At 40.6% G+C, this 20,449-nt stretch overlaps 3 protein-coding genes across 7 annotated transcripts; 2 read left to right on the forward strand and 1 right to left on the reverse strand.

The window, feature by feature from the left end:
* Window positions 1-150: 150 nt before the first annotated feature.
* Window positions 151-4,815, reverse strand: LOC130555427 (protein SIX6OS1). Its single transcript, XM_057335638.1, has 13 exons — window positions 4,213-4,815; window positions 4,068-4,124; window positions 3,077-3,203; window positions 2,850-2,939; window positions 2,581-2,768; window positions 2,394-2,433; window positions 2,236-2,311; window positions 1,874-2,024; window positions 1,575-1,803; window positions 705-849; window positions 586-627; window positions 486-516; window positions 151-370 (listed from the first exon to the last, which is right to left on the reverse strand). Exons 1-13 carry the CDS (start codon window positions 4,259-4,261, stop codon window positions 231-233), a joined length of 1,365 nt encoding a protein of 454 aa, XP_057191621.1. The 5' UTR covers window positions 4,262-4,815; the 3' UTR covers window positions 151-230.
* On the forward strand, window positions 3,133-10,154 carry tmem169b (transmembrane protein 169b). 5 transcript variants are annotated; one of them, XR_008963120.1, is made up of 5 exons: window positions 3,133-3,244; window positions 4,848-5,075; window positions 8,347-8,673; window positions 8,748-9,622; window positions 9,780-10,154. XR_008963120.1 is itself a non-coding variant. In XM_057335639.1 (4 exons), the coding sequence occupies exons 3-4, from the start codon at window positions 8,442-8,444 to the stop codon at window positions 9,362-9,364; spliced, it is 849 nt and encodes a 282-aa protein (XP_057191622.1). In that variant the 5' UTR covers window positions 3,133-3,244; window positions 4,848-5,075; window positions 8,347-8,441; the 3' UTR covers window positions 9,365-10,154. The 5 variants fall into 5 exon arrangements, 4 of the variants coding, with proteins under 4 accessions (XP_057191622.1, XP_057191625.1, XP_057191624.1 ...); XM_057335639.1 differs by having other exon boundaries at window positions 8,748-10,154; XM_057335642.1 differs by having other exon boundaries at window positions 8,766-10,154.
* A 335-nt stretch (window positions 10,155-10,489) lies between these two features.
* Window positions 10,490-19,790, forward strand: xrcc5 (X-ray repair complementing defective repair in Chinese hamster cells 5). Its single transcript, XM_057336446.1, has 21 exons — window positions 10,490-10,615; window positions 11,135-11,248; window positions 11,326-11,509; window positions 11,893-11,941; window positions 12,019-12,141; window positions 12,227-12,409; window positions 12,494-12,608; window positions 12,691-12,829; window positions 13,040-13,152; window positions 13,327-13,389; window positions 13,473-13,610; window positions 13,694-13,784; window positions 14,863-14,993; window positions 15,125-15,321; window positions 15,766-15,853; window positions 16,559-16,628; window positions 17,157-17,266; window positions 17,400-17,496; window positions 17,578-17,645; window positions 17,768-17,842; window positions 19,535-19,790. The coding sequence occupies exons 1-21, from the start codon at window positions 10,598-10,600 to the stop codon at window positions 19,547-19,549; spliced, it is 2,181 nt and encodes a 726-aa protein (XP_057192429.1). The 5' UTR covers window positions 10,490-10,597; the 3' UTR covers window positions 19,550-19,790.
* The last annotated feature ends 659 nt before the right edge of the window (window positions 19,791-20,449 follow it).

Consider the following 20,449-nt stretch of genomic DNA (forward strand, 5'->3'; position numbering starts at 1 on the left):
TGTATATTTAAAAACTGAATAGAAATGTTTTTGAAGGCTTTCTGTATTAGCGGTTACAAAACAGTACCACAAAGATTTAGTAACTGAAAAACATGCAGAGCATCATTCCTCTCTTATCTACTGTAAATATGTTTTTTAGTATATCCATAAAACAAACAAAGCATCCGATCTAACAGACATATGAAGAGATTTCTACTAACAGAATGAGATTTAGAGTCATGAGGTTATAATTAACTGAAGCTGAATGTGAAGGGAAAGGAATCATCCGGTCCTTCAGTCTGTTGTGTTGAGGAGTTTTGCTGTGTGCTGTCACTGCTGAATGAGAAGGAAAACTCCTCCTGATGATTCTCACCTTCATCGAACAGAAAACCTGCCATACAAACACACAGCGTTACATTTCATTAGAACATCATTTCTTTGATTCGAGCGTGAAATGTTCCTGTAGTTGTTCTGCACGGGTTCTATTAAATCATTTTGAACTTCACCTGAGAACTTTGCTCCTGATCCTGGTGACTTCTGCGAGCAGAAATAACACGTTCAGAGACCAAACACACGTTCAATAATCAAACTTATCTTCACAAATACCTTGTCGCTGAAGTAGGAGCTCGTAAAGGTAAATGGTGACGCCTGTGGAACACACACAAGAATAAAATCATGAAAGTGTGTGAAACGCTGTCGTTGACGGTGTAGTGTTTGAGGTTCACCTCTTCTGCTGTTGAGCCCATGTCAAAATCACAGGCCAGTCTAGAGAACGCCGGCGTGCTCGGAGCAGAATTCACAGAGAAAACGAAAGCAGGGGACTTGGATTCTGAGATGTCAGGTCGTCCGGGTGAGCCGACAGGACTGTTGCTGTGAAAAGATTCAAATGTGATCAGTTTCGCGTTAATATTATAAGCAACTGCTTTAAAGTGATACTATATTAAAACTACAAGGAAATAACTAATACATTGATGTTCGTATCCTACAAAAAAAGTATAGCTCAAAATAATCATGAACTAAAAGGGACCGTTCATCCAAAAATAAACATCTGTCATCATTTACTCACCTTCAGCTTGTTTCAAACCTGTGTACATGTCTTTGTTCCAATGAACGCGGAGAAAGATACTTGGAAGAATGTGAGCAATTGTCAGTTCTGGGACATCGTCCACTACCATAGTAAGAAAAAAATATTGTATTTTTTTGTTCTGTTGAACACGTATTTTGAAGAAGTTAGGAAAACAAAGAGTTCTGGGGCACCTTTGACTAGCATTTAATTCTTCCTACTATGGCAGTCAATGATGTCCCGGGACTGAAAATGACTCGCGTTCTTCCAAATATCTTTCAAGTCATTTATACAGGTATGAAATAACATAAAGGTGAGTAAATGATGACAGAATTTGCATTTTTGGGTGAACTATCCCTTTAAGTATACTGTACTTAAAAATAAACTTGAAGTACACTTATGTTTTGTAAGGGTTGCATTGTATTACAGTATATTATATAGAATTGTTTTTCCCGCTTGGGTTGAAGTAGTGACCTGCAGTATAGCGTGTAGACTGTGTACTGTATGCATTTCTAGATGAAGAGTGTCATACTTTAATGAGAAGGTTGGTGTGGTCAGCACAGCTTTCATTCTAGCAGGTGAAGGAGGTGGACAGATGACACCCTCACTAGTTGTGTCCTCCAGAATATCTGCTTTAGTCTTGTCTACGTCACCTCCACCGTTCTCTTCTAATGTCTCTACTGTGACCTCAGAGCCACTGGAAGTCTTCACCTGTTCGTTCACCTCCTCTGACTGCTTCTGACCGCCTTCATTGATTTGATCTAAAATCATAAAAGCACAGAACAGTGTTACGACAGCTCTGTGGAACACTGAAGTAATTCTGCTGATTACCTCCAGCACTGTCCGTCTTCTGCCATGAGCTGTAGTGAAACATCTCTGTGTCACATTCACTCATGTCTTCGCTGCCTGCTGTTTTACTCGGTTTCTCTTCCGAAAACTCTTCGACAATCATTGTGGGATCACTGCCGTCTTCTGCAGCCGTCTAAAAGTTTGAGATTTCACACTGACTAAGCTCAGGTGGGATTTGCAGAAGACTTGCGTAAGAATGAGTGTCATATAATAAGTCATTGTTAGATTCACCGACAGCTTCAACAGGTAGATTCGTGATTCAGTTAACTACTGGAGTGCATAAGAACACCTACTGGAACTCTATATATACAGTATAGCTCGGAGGAAAACAGCAGATACTTTACCTGCATTTCTGGGTCTTGGTGACAATCCACTTCCTCATTATTGTCAGTTTGTAGGGCTTCGTTTTCTTGACGGTTACTATAGTTTTAGACGACAGTATTATATCAGAAAAACTCTAATTAAGAAAATGCAACTCGTGTAACCTGTTGTGATAAAATACCATTCAGCAGCTTTAGAGAGAGCGACTGGGTCATCCACACCTATCAAAAATGGAAGAAAAACCGTTTTAAAGGTATTTCTTACACCAACGAAAAGTACAGCATGTCAGTTTGTCAAAACATGAGGCTTCGCGCAGTAAACAATGACTGAATATTTGAAAGCAGGAGAGTTTGTGTTGAATAAATCACCCAGTGCAGCGGTCAGTTCTCTCTCTTTCTCTGTTATTTGGCTCTCGGTTACTCGGATTCTCTTCTCGATCTCCTCATTCTTCGCTTGAACCTGCAGCAGTTTTTGAGCCAGTGAGCTCATACAGTATCTGTCCTTATGCTGCTGAAACACACTCCTGTAGCTCTCGATTCTCTCCTGGAATATCGTCCTTCAGTCACCAATGTCAAAACAGACCGAGATTAGAGATTTGCTGCATTAGTTTATCCGTTGTGTCTTCATGTCAACTCACATGTCTTGATTATAGCTGTCCCGTCTCTTCTCTAGCTCAGCTTCCAATGTCTTTTCATACTGAAGTAAAAGACTTCCAGTTTGCTGGTGACTGTCGCATTACAACAAAAATCTGTGCTATCAGTTACTTGATTGTATCAGTTAATCAATTAACATCAATTTGTTTATTTTATTATCTAACATTAAATGTTTCTTTCGATTATATTTTACAGAAAGCCTTTCACTTACTTTTTAGTGTTTTCTCTGATAAACTTCACCGTGGCCTGTTTCTGCTGAATGTCTTCATCGAGTTTTCTGACGGTCTTCTGGGTCGTGTTAATATAATCCTTCTTCTCCTGAATGCTGGACTCAAAGACTGAAGACACACCAGACGGAGCAGAATATACAACAAATAAGGTGATGAATTCTTATACAGTAGTGGGCCAAGTGATGTCTTGAGGGCATATTTGTACAATGTTTGCTTTTAATTCCCAATCAATTTCGAAAAAACTGTCAAAATACAAGGTGTGTGGTACAGATTAGAAAAATACAACTTTTAAGGTATTTAATTGGGCAAAATTACTTGGCAAATAGGCAAACGACAGCATATCAGGGAATATGGCTGTAACCAGGGTCGGAAAATTAGTGTCAGGAATTGTTCTTAATTATTTCACTTTTATCCTCACAAAGGTCAAATGTTTGTAGAATGACATCTGTGTCCTGCTTCTCAGTGTTGTGATGACTCTGCCGTGATTCAGATCAAACGTATGAAGCGTTTAACGTCTATTCATTTACTTCAGTATGTTTGCTTAAAGATTTGCCTTTGACATTTGAAATGATGATCAGATCAAAACTTCAGGGACAGTTAGAGCCTGTAATCATAATACAGCTCCTTGTGAACACTAAAAACATATGAACTTTAATTCTTGTATGAACTTTGTTACGTTACAATTTACAAGCTTACATTAGTGAATCAGAATTGAAATGTGAGATTTTCTTTAAATTGGAAAGTAGCTGAAGGGCGCCCCCTGCTGTACACTATCACTATCGGCCAGCTTCCCTGCTTTTACTTTCCTTCCTTTTTTAGGGGTTTTACCCTAAAAATAAGTGAAATTCTCCTGTAAGAAACAGCTAGGTTGAAGTAATAGAGCAAAACCCTTGGGTTCAATTCTGACAGTGTGCAATAGACTGAAACAAAGCATTAACGTTCGTTAAAGTTAAGGAAATGATCTGATCTTACTTTGGATTTGCTGTTTGACGTCATCTCTCCTCTGACCAAGTTCTCGAGTTTCTATACCTAATATTCAAAACATACATAAATAGTAAAACAACCGTGTGAAATGTCAATATATGTTAACGAAATCAAATGCTCTCGTGTAACTAGCCTAGCTGAAACAGCAGGTTGTCAAGTTGGTTTACAGTCTGCTCCTCCATTCAAACGCCTGATAAAAACACAAACACCGCGATACTGACGTGTTTTGAATCTTCGAAAGGTTATGAATCTGAAATCTGGCTTCAAATTTTGTATTTTTTTATCGTGTTTTAAATAAGGAGCTCGAGCGCGTCCGTTACTGCGGCGGGAGGCGCGCGCACACTGTAATCTCGCTCGCGCTGGTGCAGGAAATTATGACTAAACACTCGGTTTATTATTTATTTAAAAGTGGTTTTAAGTACAGACTGACTTAGTCTGGTTTCTCATCTGTTTATAATGTAATCCTGTGCAATCAGTGTCATTTTATGAATTCGTGTAAACAACAAGCCTTGTTTTAGCATTTTTATTAGGGATACTAAATTTATGTAGATGGTTAATTCATATCATTTGAGCTGTTACTGTATGTAACATGACAACATGTGTTAAAATTATTTTTTTCAACGAGTACAATATTTTCTTGCCCTCGAATAGTCTTGCCTATAAATTTAGTACAAACAAATGCCTAAAATCTAAAACTATATAATATTTGTTGATTAAAAAACGTAAACCACTTATTAATTCTTCCACAAATTCATTATGTGGCCACAGAAATTCCTCTAAGCTCCTCTTTTTCTCTGGGGGAGGGACTTTTAACTTATCCTTGTCTGATTGGACGTGACGGCAGTTCCAGATTCAATGGGCGGGGCTTGATTTCATTGTGGCCTGGGCGCATCTGTATGGCGGCTGCTGTCGGGACGCGCTTCAGCTGATGGACACGCAACAAAACTAAAAAACGTCTCAACATTGTCCACAGCTTCACACGTGTGCATCTGTCAGGTAAGACTGTCATGTTTATTAGTTCCTCAGGAGCTTTTACTCGCTTTCTTACAGTAGATGCAGGGTGTGTTTGAGCAGATCAGATGGCAGAGAACAACAGATTCACGGGCTGCACTGTTTTTTTTAATCATTTGTATTTAGTAATGAACTTTTTTATTATGCGGTGTCATGCATCATCAACACACCATCGTTTAATCCGCTTTAGTTCGTTAGTGTCGCTTGTTTGTCTCTGTCTGACAATAGAGCTGCTGTACAGTATATGTAAATCAAGCAGACGGAAGGGTGACAGCAGTAAACCTACAGATGCTTATTTAAATAAACTGCAGTGACATCTTATGAGTTATATTTTTTATGATTTATGTTTATTATAGAACATTTTATAAAGCTCTGACATCTGAGTTATATTTATTATTATTTATGTTTACTATAGAACATTTTATAACGCTCAGAGTTCCTGGATGCTGATGGTTATAGATCCATATAAACAATTGACATTCTTTTGGTGTGTTTTGGGGCGTATTTCAGTAGGATTTAATGGTGTTGTATTGGTTCCCATTCCCATTGGTTCCATTAAAACCAATTTATTTCCTGTTTTAATTATTAAACCCCGTTATAATTATTAAACCCATCAGAATTTGTTTCTATTGTCTTGGTTTTTATGTCGACTTGGTCGGTAGGCAAAACATTTTCGTGACAATACAAAAATCATATTTTTAATGGGTAATAAAAAATGTTTTGGATTTTTAGTACAAAAAATTCTGTTTTTATTTTACAAACATGGTTGATCACTACCAGTGTTGGGTAAGTTACTCTGAAAAAGTAATTCATTACTAGTTACTAATGACATATTCAATCATGTCATTTCCGCTATTGAATGTATTATCAGAATCAGAATCAGAATCAGAAGAGCTTTATTGCCAAGTGTGCTTGCACACACAAGGAATTTTCTTTGGTGTTGGAAGCTTCTAGTACAGACATTCAACACAATGACAATACAATATAATACGATTTACAGTCTAAAAGATTCTAAATTGTGCATATATAAAATAAAGACTATTTTACAGAAAATGGGGGATAATAACATATAAGAGACATTGTACAGGGTAGTATATAGTAGAATAAACATATTAACAGATTGTATGTACACTTGTGCAAATGGATAATTTAGTAAGTAGAGGTAGTGTTATATACATGTATACATAAGATGTAGATATAATAAGGCACTATAGTGCACACTATAGGAGTAGTGGAAGTGGAATATTGCTCTTAAGGAGCAGTTATCTGTTTAGGAGGGAGATTGCCTGGGGGAAGAAGCTGCTTCTGTGTCTGGAAGTCCTGGTGTTTGGTGCTCTAAAGCGCCGGCCAGAGGGCAGCAGATCAAAGAGTTTGTGTGCTGGGTGTGTGGAGTCAATGATGATTTTTCTTGCCCTGTTTTTCACTCTGGAATCGTACAGGTCCTGAAGTGTGGGCAGAGGAGCACCAATAATTTTCTCAGCACTACGAACTGTCCGTTGTAGTCTTCGTAGGTCTGATTTGGTGGCCGAGCCATACCAAACAGTAATTGAAGTGCACAGAACAGATTCGATGACCACTGAGTAGAACTGGGTCAGTAGCTCCTGTGGTAGGTTGAACTTCCTCAATTGACGGAGGAAGTATAACCTCTGCTGGGCCTTCTTTACAATGGAGTCTATGTGGGACTCCCACTTCAGGTCCTGAGAGATGGTGGAGCCCAGGAACCTGAATGACTCCACAGTATCCACAGTGCTGTCCAGGATGGTGAGGGGAGGAAGTGATGGAGGGTTCCTTCTGAAATCCACTATCATCTCCACTGTCTTGAATGCATTCAGCTCTAGGTTGTTTTGACTACACCAGGCAGCCAGCTGAGCAACCTCCTTTCTGTAGGCAGATTCATCACCGTCTTGAATAAGGCCAATGACTGTGGTGTCATCTGCAAACTTCAGGAGTTTGACAGAAGGGTCTGTAGAGGTGCATTCGTTTGTGTAGAGTGAATATAGCAGTGGAGAAAGAACACATCCTTGAGGAGCTCCGGTGCTGATGGTACATGTGCTGGATTTAAATTTTCCCAACCTCACTAGCTGCTGCCTGTTCGACAGGAAGTTAATAATCCACTGACAGGTAGAGGTTGGCACAGAGAGCTGGGTAAGCTTGGGCAGGAGGAGGTCTGGGATTATGGTGTTGAAGGCCGAGCTGAAGTCTACAAACAGGATCCTGACGTAAGTCCCTGGTCTGTCTAGGTGTTGTAGGATGTAATGCAGTCCCATGTTTACTGCATCGTCCACAGACCTGTTTGCTCGGTAAGCAAACTGGAGGGGATCAAGAAGTGGTCTGGTGATGTCCTTCAGGTGGGCCAGTACAAGTCTCTCAAATGACTTCATGACCACAGATGTTAAAGCAACAGGCCTGTAGTCATTAAGTCCAGATATTTTGGGTTTCTTCTGTACAGGGATGATGGTGGAGCGTTTGAAGCATGAAGGGACTTCACACTGCTCCAAAGATCTGTTAAAAATATTAGTGAAGATGGGCGACAGCTGCTCCGCACAGACTTTCAGGCAGGAGGGTGAGACATTGTCTGGGCCTGGTGCTTTTCTGATCTTTTGTTTGCGGAAAAGCTGGCAAACATCCTCTTCGCAGATCTTAAGTGCAGGTTGAATGTCAAGAGGAGGTGTTAATGGTATAGCAGAGATAGGGTCAGGGCGGGTGTGAAGGGTGAGACTCTGCATTTCAAAACGACAATAGAAGTCGTTCAGGTCGTCAGCCAGTCGTTGATTACCCATAGACTGAGGGGATAATGGCTTGTAGTTGGTAATGTCTTTCAGGCCTTTCCACACTGATGCAGGGTCGTTGGCTGAAAACTGGTTCTTCAGCTTTTCAGAGTAGCTTCTCTTAGCTGCTCTTATCTCCTTTGTCAGTGTGTTACACAGTATTCACAGTATTACACAGTATTCAGTTCAATTACATCAGAAGTAACTAATTAAATGACAGAAAATTAATAGTAATCCATTACTTTACTTTTTCAAAGTAAAAGTAATTAAATGACAGTAACAAATTACTTAGTAACTAGTTACACCCGACACTGAATGCTACTAAGTACAGAGTTCCAGATGTAAGGCACTGGTAAGACGTTTAATGATTCCGCTCGAGTTGCTTTCTGATTTGAATTCTTTATTAAAAGTCTTTGTTTTTAATCATCTCAACACACTGTTTGCAGGCAGAATGAAAACTTAATATCGTTTTTTTTCTTTTCTCACAGCGTTACCATGTTTGAAAGGTGCGAATAGCCTTTTCTTGTCTCTTAAGTTTTATCACATCACAAATCTTGTGAGAACGGTGGCCGTGCAGTTGAGAATGGAGCAGGTGGAGCAGATCAGACCGGAGAGCCCTCAATTACAGTCTGAAGTCGACGAAGGAAACACTGGAACCAGCACAAGAAGAAAGAGGAGAAAGCGTGAACCTCGACCAGAGTCCATCATCGTGTACCGCTGTGATGCAGGTGGAGACGAGCGTGATGGAGACGCGGAGGGTGCTGAGAGATCCACTGAAGAAGGAGCTACCTTTCTCAACAACCCCACCCATGAAGGTTAGTCTAACAAAATGACATTTTTTAAAAGTTGTTATTTCCTTAAGGTGTTGAATATTTTTTCCACCTTATAGGCTGGAATCTACCTCCAGATAGTCGCTATGTGACGCTGACAGGGACCATCACACGGGGAAAGAAGAAAGGTCAGATGGTGGATATTCACATGACACTGACGGAGAAGGAGCTGCAGGAGATGGCGAGGTCGAAGGAGCGTCTGGATGCCGAATGTGAGGACCGACAGGGATCGAGACGCCCGTGCGCTTTGGGAATTTCTCAAGGTCCGCACATCGTCCTGTGGAGTCTGTCTTGTGCTCCGGTGGTCTTCGTTCTGTCCTTCATCACCTCTTTCTACTACGGAACTCTCACTTGGTACAACGTTTTCTTGGTGTACAATGAGGAGAGGACGTTCTGTCACAAGATCACCATCTGCCCCTTCCTCATCGTCTTTTACCCCGTGCTCATCGTGCCGGTGGCGCTGTCGTTGGGTCTGTACTCGGCCGCGGTGCAGGTGTCCTGGGCGTTCAGCGAGTGGTGGATCTCGGTCCGGGATCTGGAGAAGGGCTTCTGCGGGTGGGCTTGTGGGAAGCTCGGCTTGGAGGACTGCTCTCCCTACAGCGTCGTAGAGCTGCTGGAGTCAGACACCATCTCTGGGAGCTTGCAGGGGAAACATCTGCAGACGTCCTCTGTGTGACTTCAAACGGATTTTCTCAGGTCTGCTAGTTGGACCTGTTTTGGGGCTTTTTGCCATTTGTTTGATGAGATGAGAAGATGGATGAGAAGATAGGAAAGTGACGAAGAGCCAGGACTGATGTAATGTCTTTTTTTTGTACTTTTGCAGTCTTCTAAGATATCCCAGTGTGGCCCAATTGTAAGTCAGTGTTATGTCTCTGCTCTGCGATGAAGAAAATCTCACAATGTATTCAGTGGATTTCACTAAAACCTATCCAAGGTCATTGTTTATCGTGTTATTTTGTTATGCTTATTTCTTTTTCATCTAAAGTTTTTGAAACAAGGTTTCCTTCACGGGACGTTTCTTATTTTGCATTTAACCTTTTGAAATATTTAAATATTTATTCTTGACTCTTTTATTGTATTTATTTGAACAGTTATCTCGTGGAGGCCTTGTCCTGAAGGTAAAGAGCATATCGAATTTAAGCTTTTTACAACCTTCTGCACAATAAAGCCATAAATACTGCAAATAAATAATCTAACCCTGTGTGTGATTGTGAGAAATCTGTATGTTCTTGCTTACTTTTATTTACTAAATACTGACAACTTGTGTGTGTGCTTGTGGATGAAGGCAAACCATTTTAAAATGAATTTCCATGACTTCCAGATCGTGTCGTGGAAGCCAAAAGATCATTTGAAATCGATGCATTTAAATGCCTCGTTGGGAATTCACACGTATATTTCGTTTTACAGATTTTTTGTCTTTTATTGTCACCATGCAGTGATGTTCGTAAGAAACAATAAAATTGTTATCACTTAATAATTTCACGACTCTGTTTGCTCAAACTTTGATTAGAAACAGGGAGACAATGGACGGGACAGCAGAAACGACAAAAAGAGGTGATGCCTCGAGCCAGGCTTCAAATGTGTTCTTCTGTATTCCGTGACGTCCCACAAGAGTCTACTACGTCATGGATAGTTGCTGTTTGCATCACTAGTGCATTAAAAGTTGTAATATAAACCAATGTCAAGTTAGACAATGTCACATTCATGCTTTGACTACACACATGCATGTGTAGGATTGTGTTTGCCCCATAAAGAAAGCTTATCTATTACAGTGTTAGCTAATCCTTTCAGTATTTTATTCGGATCGCTGTATGACACCAAAGTATCGCGAGAACTCATTTCTCTAAGGCGGAACTTTGTGTCGTCTGTCAGTTATTCACCCGGATCAATAACAGAGACACCAGCAGCGATGGCGCGCGCAGCGAAGGTAATTTATTGATAGTTTATTAAAACAACTTATTTTCACGATCAGGTTATTTTAACTGACCGAAGGATCTATTTTTATAATTGAAAAACTGGTTATAATTATAGATCATGAGTTTAAAACGACTGTCTGGTGGGAAGATCGTTTCCTTAACCGACACAATGAAGTTCTGAAAATGTTCATTCATAGATTCTGTCATCATTGGTTCAAACCTTCATTCTGTTTATCCGTTATTATAATTGTGCAAGTCTATGAGATTGTCTAATCTATAACAAAGTGAAAAATGAACATGTCTGTCAACCTCCATAATGTTAGTCCATATACACTGAATTGCTTCTGATGTCATATCAAATAAAACGTTTAAGTTAGTTTAAAAATCACCTGCTGTCAAATCTCTTAATTCGGTATTCCTATTTCTTCATAACCGTTAGGCTCAAAAATCGGCACACAAGTTATATAATGAAATGTATTGATGATTGTATGAAAATGAACTGAACAATTCTCTCTGTTTTCTCACTTTAGTCAGCATTGGTGCTGTGCATGGATGTGGGGTTCTCCATGAGTAACTCAGAACCTGGTCAGGAACCGCCCTTCGAGCAGGCCAGAAAAGTCATCCGGAAGTTTGTCCAGCGGCAGGTTTGTATTATGATGATTATCTTCATTTGTTGATTATATCTGTTGGCTGTAACAATGACACTTTCTTGATATTGTAGGTGTTTGATGAGAACAAGGATGAGGTGGGTCTGGTGCTGTTTGGTACGGATGAAACCAAGAACCGTCTGGCCAAAGATGGTCAGTATCAGAACATCACTGTCCGTCGCCATCTGATGATTCCTGATTTTGAGCTGCTGGAGGAGATTCAGAATGAACTGCAGCCTGGCGGTCAACAAGCCGACTGTATCCCTGATGTTATAGTGGTGTCATAAAGCAATAAGCATTTTATAACAGCTAAGGGCGTTGTGGCACGACGTGAAAACCCCCCTTAGCTGTTATAAAATGCACTGTAACCCACTGCTTCGTGGGGCATATTGCTTTTATAAGACGGTTATTCCATATGCGTAGCAAGGTTTCATAAAATAAAGTAAATCGAGTGATATTTAGTCTATGTAAGGCGGTCAGCCGTTATAAATCGGGGTGTTTTATAACGGCTTAGAACTCGGCTCAGCCAATCAGAATCAAGGACCAGAACTGACCGTTGTATAAAAGGAATTCAAATTCAGTGCTTTATTTAACCTCATATTATTCTTGTATGTCTATGAAACCCTTGACTTCATTACCAGGGCTTGATGCTCTTGTTGTGTGCATGGATCTCCTGCAGCAAGAAACCATGTGAGATTACTTTTCTCATATTCTTGCTTTGATTTGCTTTTGATCTGCTGATGTGACGCGTGTGGTTCGTTGTGTAGGGGAAAGAAATGCAATCGTCTGAATGTGGTGATGTTGACGGATCTACACGTACAGACATCTGAAGACCAGCTCGATGTTATTATTGAGAACCTGAAGAAAGCAGGAATCACTCTGCAGTTCTTGTAAGTGACTTTCACTTGTAACATGTTGCTTTAAAATGACAATTAATACAAAAACAGACATCACTGAAATGTGTTTTTTTTTCAGTTTGCCGTTTCCTTTGAACGAAGACGGAGGTGATGAAGGTGGGTCTGGCTCTGGGTCAGCTGCGCTTCCCCCCCGCCCGGGAAAGGGCTTGAGTAGAGAGCAGACTCAAGGTCTGGAGATGGTCAGAAACATCATGACCGCTCTGGATGAGGAGGACGGTCTGCAGGAAGTCTACACTTTTAGGTCTGACTCATCCATACGTGTTCACGCAAACAAACTCAAAATCAATCCTTTAAAAATGGTAAAATATGAACATTTTTGCCGCAGCGATGCGCTGGAGAAGCTGTCCATCTTCAAGTGTATCGCCCGGAGGCCGATGGCCTGGCCCTGTCAGCTCACCATCGGCACCTCACTGACCATCCGCATCGTGGGATACAAAGCGGTGCGTTCCTGATGTTCAAATGGTGTGATTCTCATGTTCTACTCAAGCGTCTGATGTGGTGTCTGGCGACTGAAACGCACAGGTGACGGAGGAGAAGGTGAAGAAGACGTGGGCCGTGGTTGATGCTGAATCTCACCAAAAAGACGATGTCAAGAGAGAGACGGTTTACTGTCGGAATGATGATGAAGAAACGGAAGTGCAGAAGGACGACACTATTCAAGGTATTCAAGGTCCCGTATAAACATGTTGAAGTTTATCACATCAGAAACACCGATTCGTATGCCTCTTGAAGACTGAATTCTTAAAAAAGATGCATTTGAAAAATAAAAAGTAAATGCTCGTTTTCGAAGCGTTTGTCAGCAATGAAGATCAAACACAAATTTGTGTGATGTGAATACAGACACTGATTTCTGGTTTTTGCTTTCTTACAGGTTACCGTTATGGAAGTGACATTGTGCCATTCTCTAAGGTGGATGAGGACCAAATGAAATATAAACACGATGGGAAATCTTTTGCAGTTCTTGGCTTCACTAAACAGGAGCTGGTGTGTGTTTGTCCATTAGATGGCGCTCTTCTTTAAACCATGATTCCTTCAGTTCACACAAGAGCAAATTCAATACACATCTTCACCTTTTGGGAATCTCAGAGAATTCGTAGGAATCTGTCTTTTACACTTTGTTCCACAGTGACCCTTGTTTTGTATGTTTGTTTGATGCAGATTCCTCGTCATCAGTTTATGGGAAGTCAGGTTGTCAAGGTTTTTGCACCCAGAGATGATGAGGTAACCATGCGTGTTCTCTGTTGATGTGCGTGACGTGTCTATGATGTGTGGATGTATTCACGTGTGTGTTTTGTTGTGTGCAGCACGCGGCTGTAGCTCTCTCTGCTCTGATTGGTGCTCTTGACGGTCTAAAGATGGCAGCTATAGTGCGTTACGCTTACGATCGTCGTAGCAACCCTCAAGTGGGCGCGGCCTTCCCTTGCATTAAGGAGAAATATGAAGTATGTGGTTTTTGATCGAACTGAATACACTTTCTGCGTGTTTTACCCTGAGTCTCACCACTCGCCTGTCTGTCTCTTCTCAGTGTTTACTGTACGTTCAGCTGCCGTTTATGGAAGACCTGCGACAGTTCACTTTCCCAATGTTAGAAAACAACAAGAAGTTTACCGCATCAGGTGAATCTTCAGCAAACACGGCTCTTTTCTACAGTGTGTTTCTGCACGTTTAGATTTAGTGGTGACTAAAAGTGTTTAGACACCCGAGTCATTTCATATTTTGTTATCTAATGCAGTGATATTCAGAGATTTTGGAGTGTAATAAACATCCTATATTTTAGTTTCTAGGACATAAAAAACCATAAAATCACTTAAAGCAACGGTACATCCGAGCCATGTACCTAAAATGTAGTTTCTCGATGTCTGCAGGATTTACTCTATATCTTGATATTTTTATATTTGTAAAAGTTGATTTTCTTTAGCCACAATTTATAAAAGGCTGATTTGGATAAAACATTTCAAATGTTTAGAGCAAAAACAAAAACATAGCATTTTTGGGGACTAATTCATCATCCACTGGTGTGTGGTCATCATGAGATGTAAAGAGAGTCAAACAAACTGTCGTTGGTGTCGTCTTTGTCACATTCATCTTAATTTTCAACAGTATTCAACACTCACAATATTGTGTGATTTTATACTCTTAGCGCGATTACTCCATAATGTCTGATTATTATTTTCGTCGCTGTCCTTTTCAAACCTTGTTTTCCAGGAAATAGAAAAAACACACTACTTTTTAAATGATCCTATACAAAAAATAAAAATGAGGAAATATGGAGATACAAGGTTTCAAAAGGACAGCAGAGATATGCATCACCGTGTCCGAAGCAACAGCAAAAACTACAAAACAATAGAAAAAGTTCACTTTTGACTTATTTTTAAAAGAATAATTTAGAATAGGGCGATAAACATGCACAAAAAGTGGTCTTGCATCTTTTTTTATTTTTGTTTATTTTGTGTGGCCGGGTCTCGGACTACTTTCATCATTTGTTTGTACTACATCAGTCCAGAATCTCTTGAGATGAAGTTCATGTGCACACTTCAAGTGTAGTGCACTACAGACAGAACAGAGGATTTCATTTGGAGACTCATAGATAGCAAGTTTATAATCCCACTTTATTGTTTTGCGCAGCAGGATGTGTGTGCGCATACAGATCATCATAAATCTTTAATAGTCATCTTGGCGTTAATGTGTCTGCAGAGTCGCAGCTGTCGGCGGTGGACGCGCTCATCGACTCCATGATGCTGGTGGAGAAAGATGAAGACGGCGAGACGGTGGATATATTTAAACCCAACCACCTTCCAAACCCACAGTTCCAGAGGCTTTATCAGGTTCAAATATAAAATGCTTTCTATAGTATATATTGTCAAATATATCACATTTTATAGATTAGAAATCTATATTGTCTGTTTAAACTCATGCAGTCCTGTGTCATCGATCTGTGATGTGCTTGCGTCGGCAGTGCTTGCATCATCGCGGTGTGAATCCAGATGATCCTCTCCCAGCGATAGAGCCCTGGCTGCAGAGGGTTCTCGAGCCACCTCAGGCCGTGTCCGCCCGCTGTCAGGCTCCGCTGCGGGACGTCAGGACAGAATTCCCACTGAAAGAAGTGGTGAAAAAGAAAGAAGTGAAGACGAGCGCAGACGTGTTTGGAAGCAGGTGAGAATGGATGAAATCCCCACTGAAGCTGCGGGTGACATCCATGAGAAGTGGTGTGTGATGTGATGTGATGTGATGTGATGTGAGGCCGGGTGATAGAATTGTGTCTAAGGATTCTGCTCAAATATAATGTGGTCATGATGTAACATGGAGTACTGCAAAAACAGACTAACTGTTTATTTCTTGGTTTGTGTGGGTGATCTCGAAACGGTTACCGTGTGGTTATATCAAATATATAAACCATTTTGTCAGTTCCAGTGGATGTTACTAATTGTCTCTTTATGATTGTGAGTGGTGATGCAATGTTACTATGATAAGAAAATGACTCGCACTGTTATATATGATTTTAGTCATGCTGGCCGGTATAGATTTTGCTTTTGGCAAATCACAATTTTTGTTAATGAAGTGTTGTAGTGTGATAGAAGTTGCTTGTGTGTTTTTCAGTGCCGGAGAGCCCGATGCGAAGAGAGTGAAAGTCAGTGAGGAGACAGAATTTAACCTGGCAGACATCACAGAGGGAAGCGTCACGTCGGTGAGACTCTCATGTGTTTTATACATCACGCATGAAACTTTAAAAGAATGATGAACAAACAGCAAATTATAGACCGTTTCATTAGACGCGCGTGCTGGACTGCAGTTAACTTCCGGTCTGTGTTTGGCTAGTGTCTAATAATATAACTATTTAAATTTTATTGAATATATGTTCATATCAATTTATATTATTATTTTATTGTATACTCAATGTATTAAATAAACTATTTGTTGAATGGGTCCTGTATTTGGTCGCATTGAAAGAAACCACATGGTACACTGACATCTAGCGGTTGAGCTTGGTATCGCAGTCTAAAATGATCAAAAATATAGTCCAAATATTGGAGAGACAAGTTAAGCCAGGTAACGCTTCTTTTCGTTTTCTGTTGACTGTCATCAGAAATAATCTACAGGTACTCGATTGTTTGCCAATGTGTACAGGAAGTTAAAGACAGTCGACGAACGCGCGCATGCGCACTAGTTACGTTTGTTTATGTTTTCACTTTGAAACAGTCTATAAATCATTTGTTTCATTTTACATCTCGTGATGAAAGACTGTTTCATACAGGTCAGAGTCATTCTGTTCTGTTGTCTTTGTTGAAAAAAAGCTGTCTTTGTTGATTCACCTGAACAGAGCCGTTATCTTCATTCCTTCTGAAGTATGAAGCTGTCTGTCATCCTTTCTAACATTCACTCTGACGTTCAGGTTGGTAGCGTGAATCCAGCGAGAGATTTCCAAAAACTGATCCGACAGAAGAGCGTTCCTTTCCATCAGGGTGAGATGGCATTCTTTCACACTCCATTCTGATCGTTCCATTGACCTCTATTCATACGCATGGAAATGCTGCGTTTTGCAGTTCGCCATGGTTCAAAGTTCAAGTTTGGTGAACTCAAATGGGTCTCTGTAAAACATTTTGCATGCTGAAAGTCTCAAGTTTGATATTTTATGAAGTACATTGAAATGCGAGAAATTACTTTCCCAAAACGTTATAGACTTCAACATAGAGGCACCAATACACACATTCCCTCTGGGGTGCGTTTTAACTTAATGCTGTGCAATAGTTTGCAGATTGTTTTTGTTCATTTCAGGGTTTGAAAGTTTTTCTCTGTTTCTGTAACCCTGTACAGTTTTACTGCTCACGTGTGTTTCATTTTCATCGTGCTGAACACATCGAGCACGTCAAACTCGATTCTTTTTGTCAATAAGTCAGCGTGTGAGTGTGCATTGATTGGAAGCCGTGTTGATTTTGGACATTAGCCGTAGTTTACGCTGTTGCTCTGACAGTCTTTTGTAACCTTGACAGCGTGTCAGCAGCTGATCGGCAGGACTGAGCAGTTGCTGGGCAACAGGAGCGCAGAGTACTACATGAAGAGCATCACCTGTATCCAAGGCTTCAGAGAACAGTCCGTCAAGGTGAGGTCTCAGTTCAGCTCCACGTTCATTCAGGAATCGTTTGTTTCCAGGCGCGCGGGGGGAAACTCACCGCTGGGGTTTAAATAAACGTGACACCTGTTAAATGTCATCGGATCATTTTCATTTCCATCAGTGTGGAAACGCAGAGTTGTTCAACAGTCACATGCAGTCTCTGAAGAGGAGCGTTCCCGACCGGAACCTTCAGGAATTCTGGGACCTCCTCGTCCAGGGTACAGAAACACTGAAAGCGGGATCTTGTCGTCTCGGTGAGCTGAAGTCATGGTGGTTTAAACATCTTTTTGCTTTTTTAGATGCGCTCACGCTGATCAGCAGTGATGAAGTGGACAGCAGCACTATCTCCAAACAAGATGCAAAGCAGGTATCGTACATACTGTAACATTCACTGATCTAAACCCGAAATCATGTCCGGAGAGTCCGCTGTAAAGCCTCTCTATTGACTCTGTCATGTTAATAATGTTGTGTAATATTTTGGTGCTGTAGTTTCTGGAGTTGGAGCAGAAGGCGGATGCAGAGGCGGCTTCGGCGAAGGACGACACTGGTGACGTTGATGATTTGGTGAGTATTACCTGCTGGTTTTGATGGGTCACATGAGTATGTACTGTACAACACATTTCTCTGTTTTAAGAGGTGCACCCATTGACCGTCCAGAGACTGGGATTTTCGTGATTCGGACTTAAGCCCATTGCACATAGAATCCAAAATTTCCGTCCGAAATTTTTGCACGTTCAAAAGTAAATGTGAACTCCGATATTGTCGTCTGTCGTAAAAAAAATTCGGACTGGGTTCGATTTTTTTGTGCGTTTTTCTCATCCGTAGCAAGGATTTTGAAAGGTGTTTTGACAATTCAGAGACACCGTACAAACGAGCGCCAAATACGAAAAACGCATACGAACATTTCGGACTGTATGTGCAAAAGACCTTCAGTGAAAATTTGGTCGTGAGCCCAATTTCGTTCACCAGAAATACGATCTTCTACACGTTTCAGGCCACGAGGAGTCATTTTCGGGTGACACTCGTCGGGATTCGGCGTATTTTCAGGCAGTCGTAGCTCGGCCAAGTCCAACGGGTGGGCTCGTTAGAAAGGTCCGAATCAGGGCGTTTGAAAGAGCGAGGTGCTCGGCGGATGGGGCATTCAGGGGCGGAGCTAAGAGAAAAGGACCCATCAAAAATATGTCGGGAATGGAAGGTCGGTGTGGTCGTAAAGGGGGCGACGAGAGCTTTCACACGCCACCACCCGCAGGCGCGTAGCACGTCGCTGGGCTGAGATTATTTCGGGACACCTGTTTCTATTCGGCTCCCCCTATCCGTCAGGGAAGGTCGTAGCACGTTGAGCCTAGACTCGTCGGAAAGGTCTCATCCAGACCTTTCCAATGACACGTGGCTTGAGTGTTCCTACACGAAGCTACGGCCAGTGTAAAACGGTGGGAAGAACTTGTCGTTTTCGTCTGATTTTCACAACAACGTGCAATAACGTCACCGCCGTCAGTACACTTAAAGCCGCAAGTAAACGTGCGTGCGTACAGTCTGTCTTTCACAGCTGGTTTATACTCGTGTCTGGGTCCGCCGTACTGCGAGTCTCCGCTGACTGACACGCACGCATGCAAAATGTTGCAGCTAAAATGAACCAATTCACTTCTTTTAATACTACAGACCCAAGATAAAGACTTACATTTATTTTACATTTCAGAAAATAAAGCAATGTTAGTTTCATAAACAAGAACAGACAAGAATAAAGTTAAAGTACTATTTTATTCATACGCTTGTAATCTTTGACTTTCGTGAGATGAGTACAAATGAGAAAAAGGTCAATTAAGTGACATTTGTTTAGTTATATTTATTATTTCGACTTCTTTTCAAGTCACGAGTTTTCGGGTTTTTCTATTTAGGAGTTGTTTAGGTGAGAGAAGATCCTGTAATTTAATGCAGCTTGGAAAACGGCATTGAGGGAAATTTGGGGAAATTGTGACGTTCAATAATTTATCTTATGAAAATAAAATTTGTTATTTGGAAATAATGTGCATTAAAGTAAAGGTTTTACTTTAAAATATGGTTTTATACTTGCTGTCAATTATAGTTCGTGGATAGAAAATTGGAATCAGCAAAAATAAAACGGGAAACCGGAATGGGCCAAGAAAATGGCAATCGGTGCATCTCTGCTATTTATTTGCTCTTAAAGTTTGATGAGTGAAATGAGTTTCAGATTTTTGTGGATGCATTAAGCTGTTAACTGGTGTTTTCTTTATGCAGTTGGACATGATGTAGATCCAGCCTGTGGATTTCTCTGAAAGCTCTCTGATGATGTTTGTGTTCAGTTCTCTTTGTATGACATCACAATTATGAAGCTACAGTGCAGATGTTGCCATTGGACCAGTCATAAAGTACGATGAATGTGTCACGAGTTGCACAAAATTGTTTATTTTTCTAAAGTTTCTAATGTTGTCTGTGTGCTTGATAATGGCAAAAAAATGACATGCTTCAAATAAAAGATCAAACCAAATGAAAACGTTTTCAGAATTGTGATTCTCATTCTTCATGTTTATTTTGTTCACAAATTGATCATTGAAATAATCTACTACAGAATGAGTGAAACATTTATCTGGACAGCCTGTGAATTCCAATCTCCAGTGTTATTACAGACATAAACCCATGACGTCAACATGACACATCTGAATGCAGTCTGCATCCATCAGAAGACAACAGGATCCGTACGGCTGTATAATAGACACGCTATCATCAGATGATGAGTTGGAGCACAGATACTCTGTCATGATGATGTGACTCTTGATCATCTACGCTCATAAACTTTCATTTCATCTGGTGTGTGTGTGAGGTTGATAAATTTCATAAAACAGAAGATGTGTTAAGAGGTTCAGGCTGATGATCTCCATCTGTTCTCTTCCCACTGAGAGTTTAGTGAGTTTTGGTTGGGTTTTGCTGTCTGAACCTGTAGAGATGCAGTCTGTTTAAATCCACGAGAAACATGAAGTATATCTCTAGGTTTCACTTTATTACAAAGATTTCTTCAAGCCATTTTTTATTCAAGCAAGTTAAAAAAACAGCACCGTTGTGCATAAATATAACATTACAGTTATGGGATTGTTTTGCATTGCAGTAAAGATAAATGATAGTTTTGCATTGTTTGGATACGAATAGTGGACATAA

Source organism: Triplophysa rosa, linkage group LG6 (assembly GCF_024868665.1).
Source record: "Triplophysa rosa linkage group LG6, Trosa_1v2, whole genome shotgun sequence".
NCBI lineage: Eukaryota > Metazoa > Chordata > Actinopteri > Cypriniformes > Nemacheilidae > Triplophysa > Triplophysa rosa.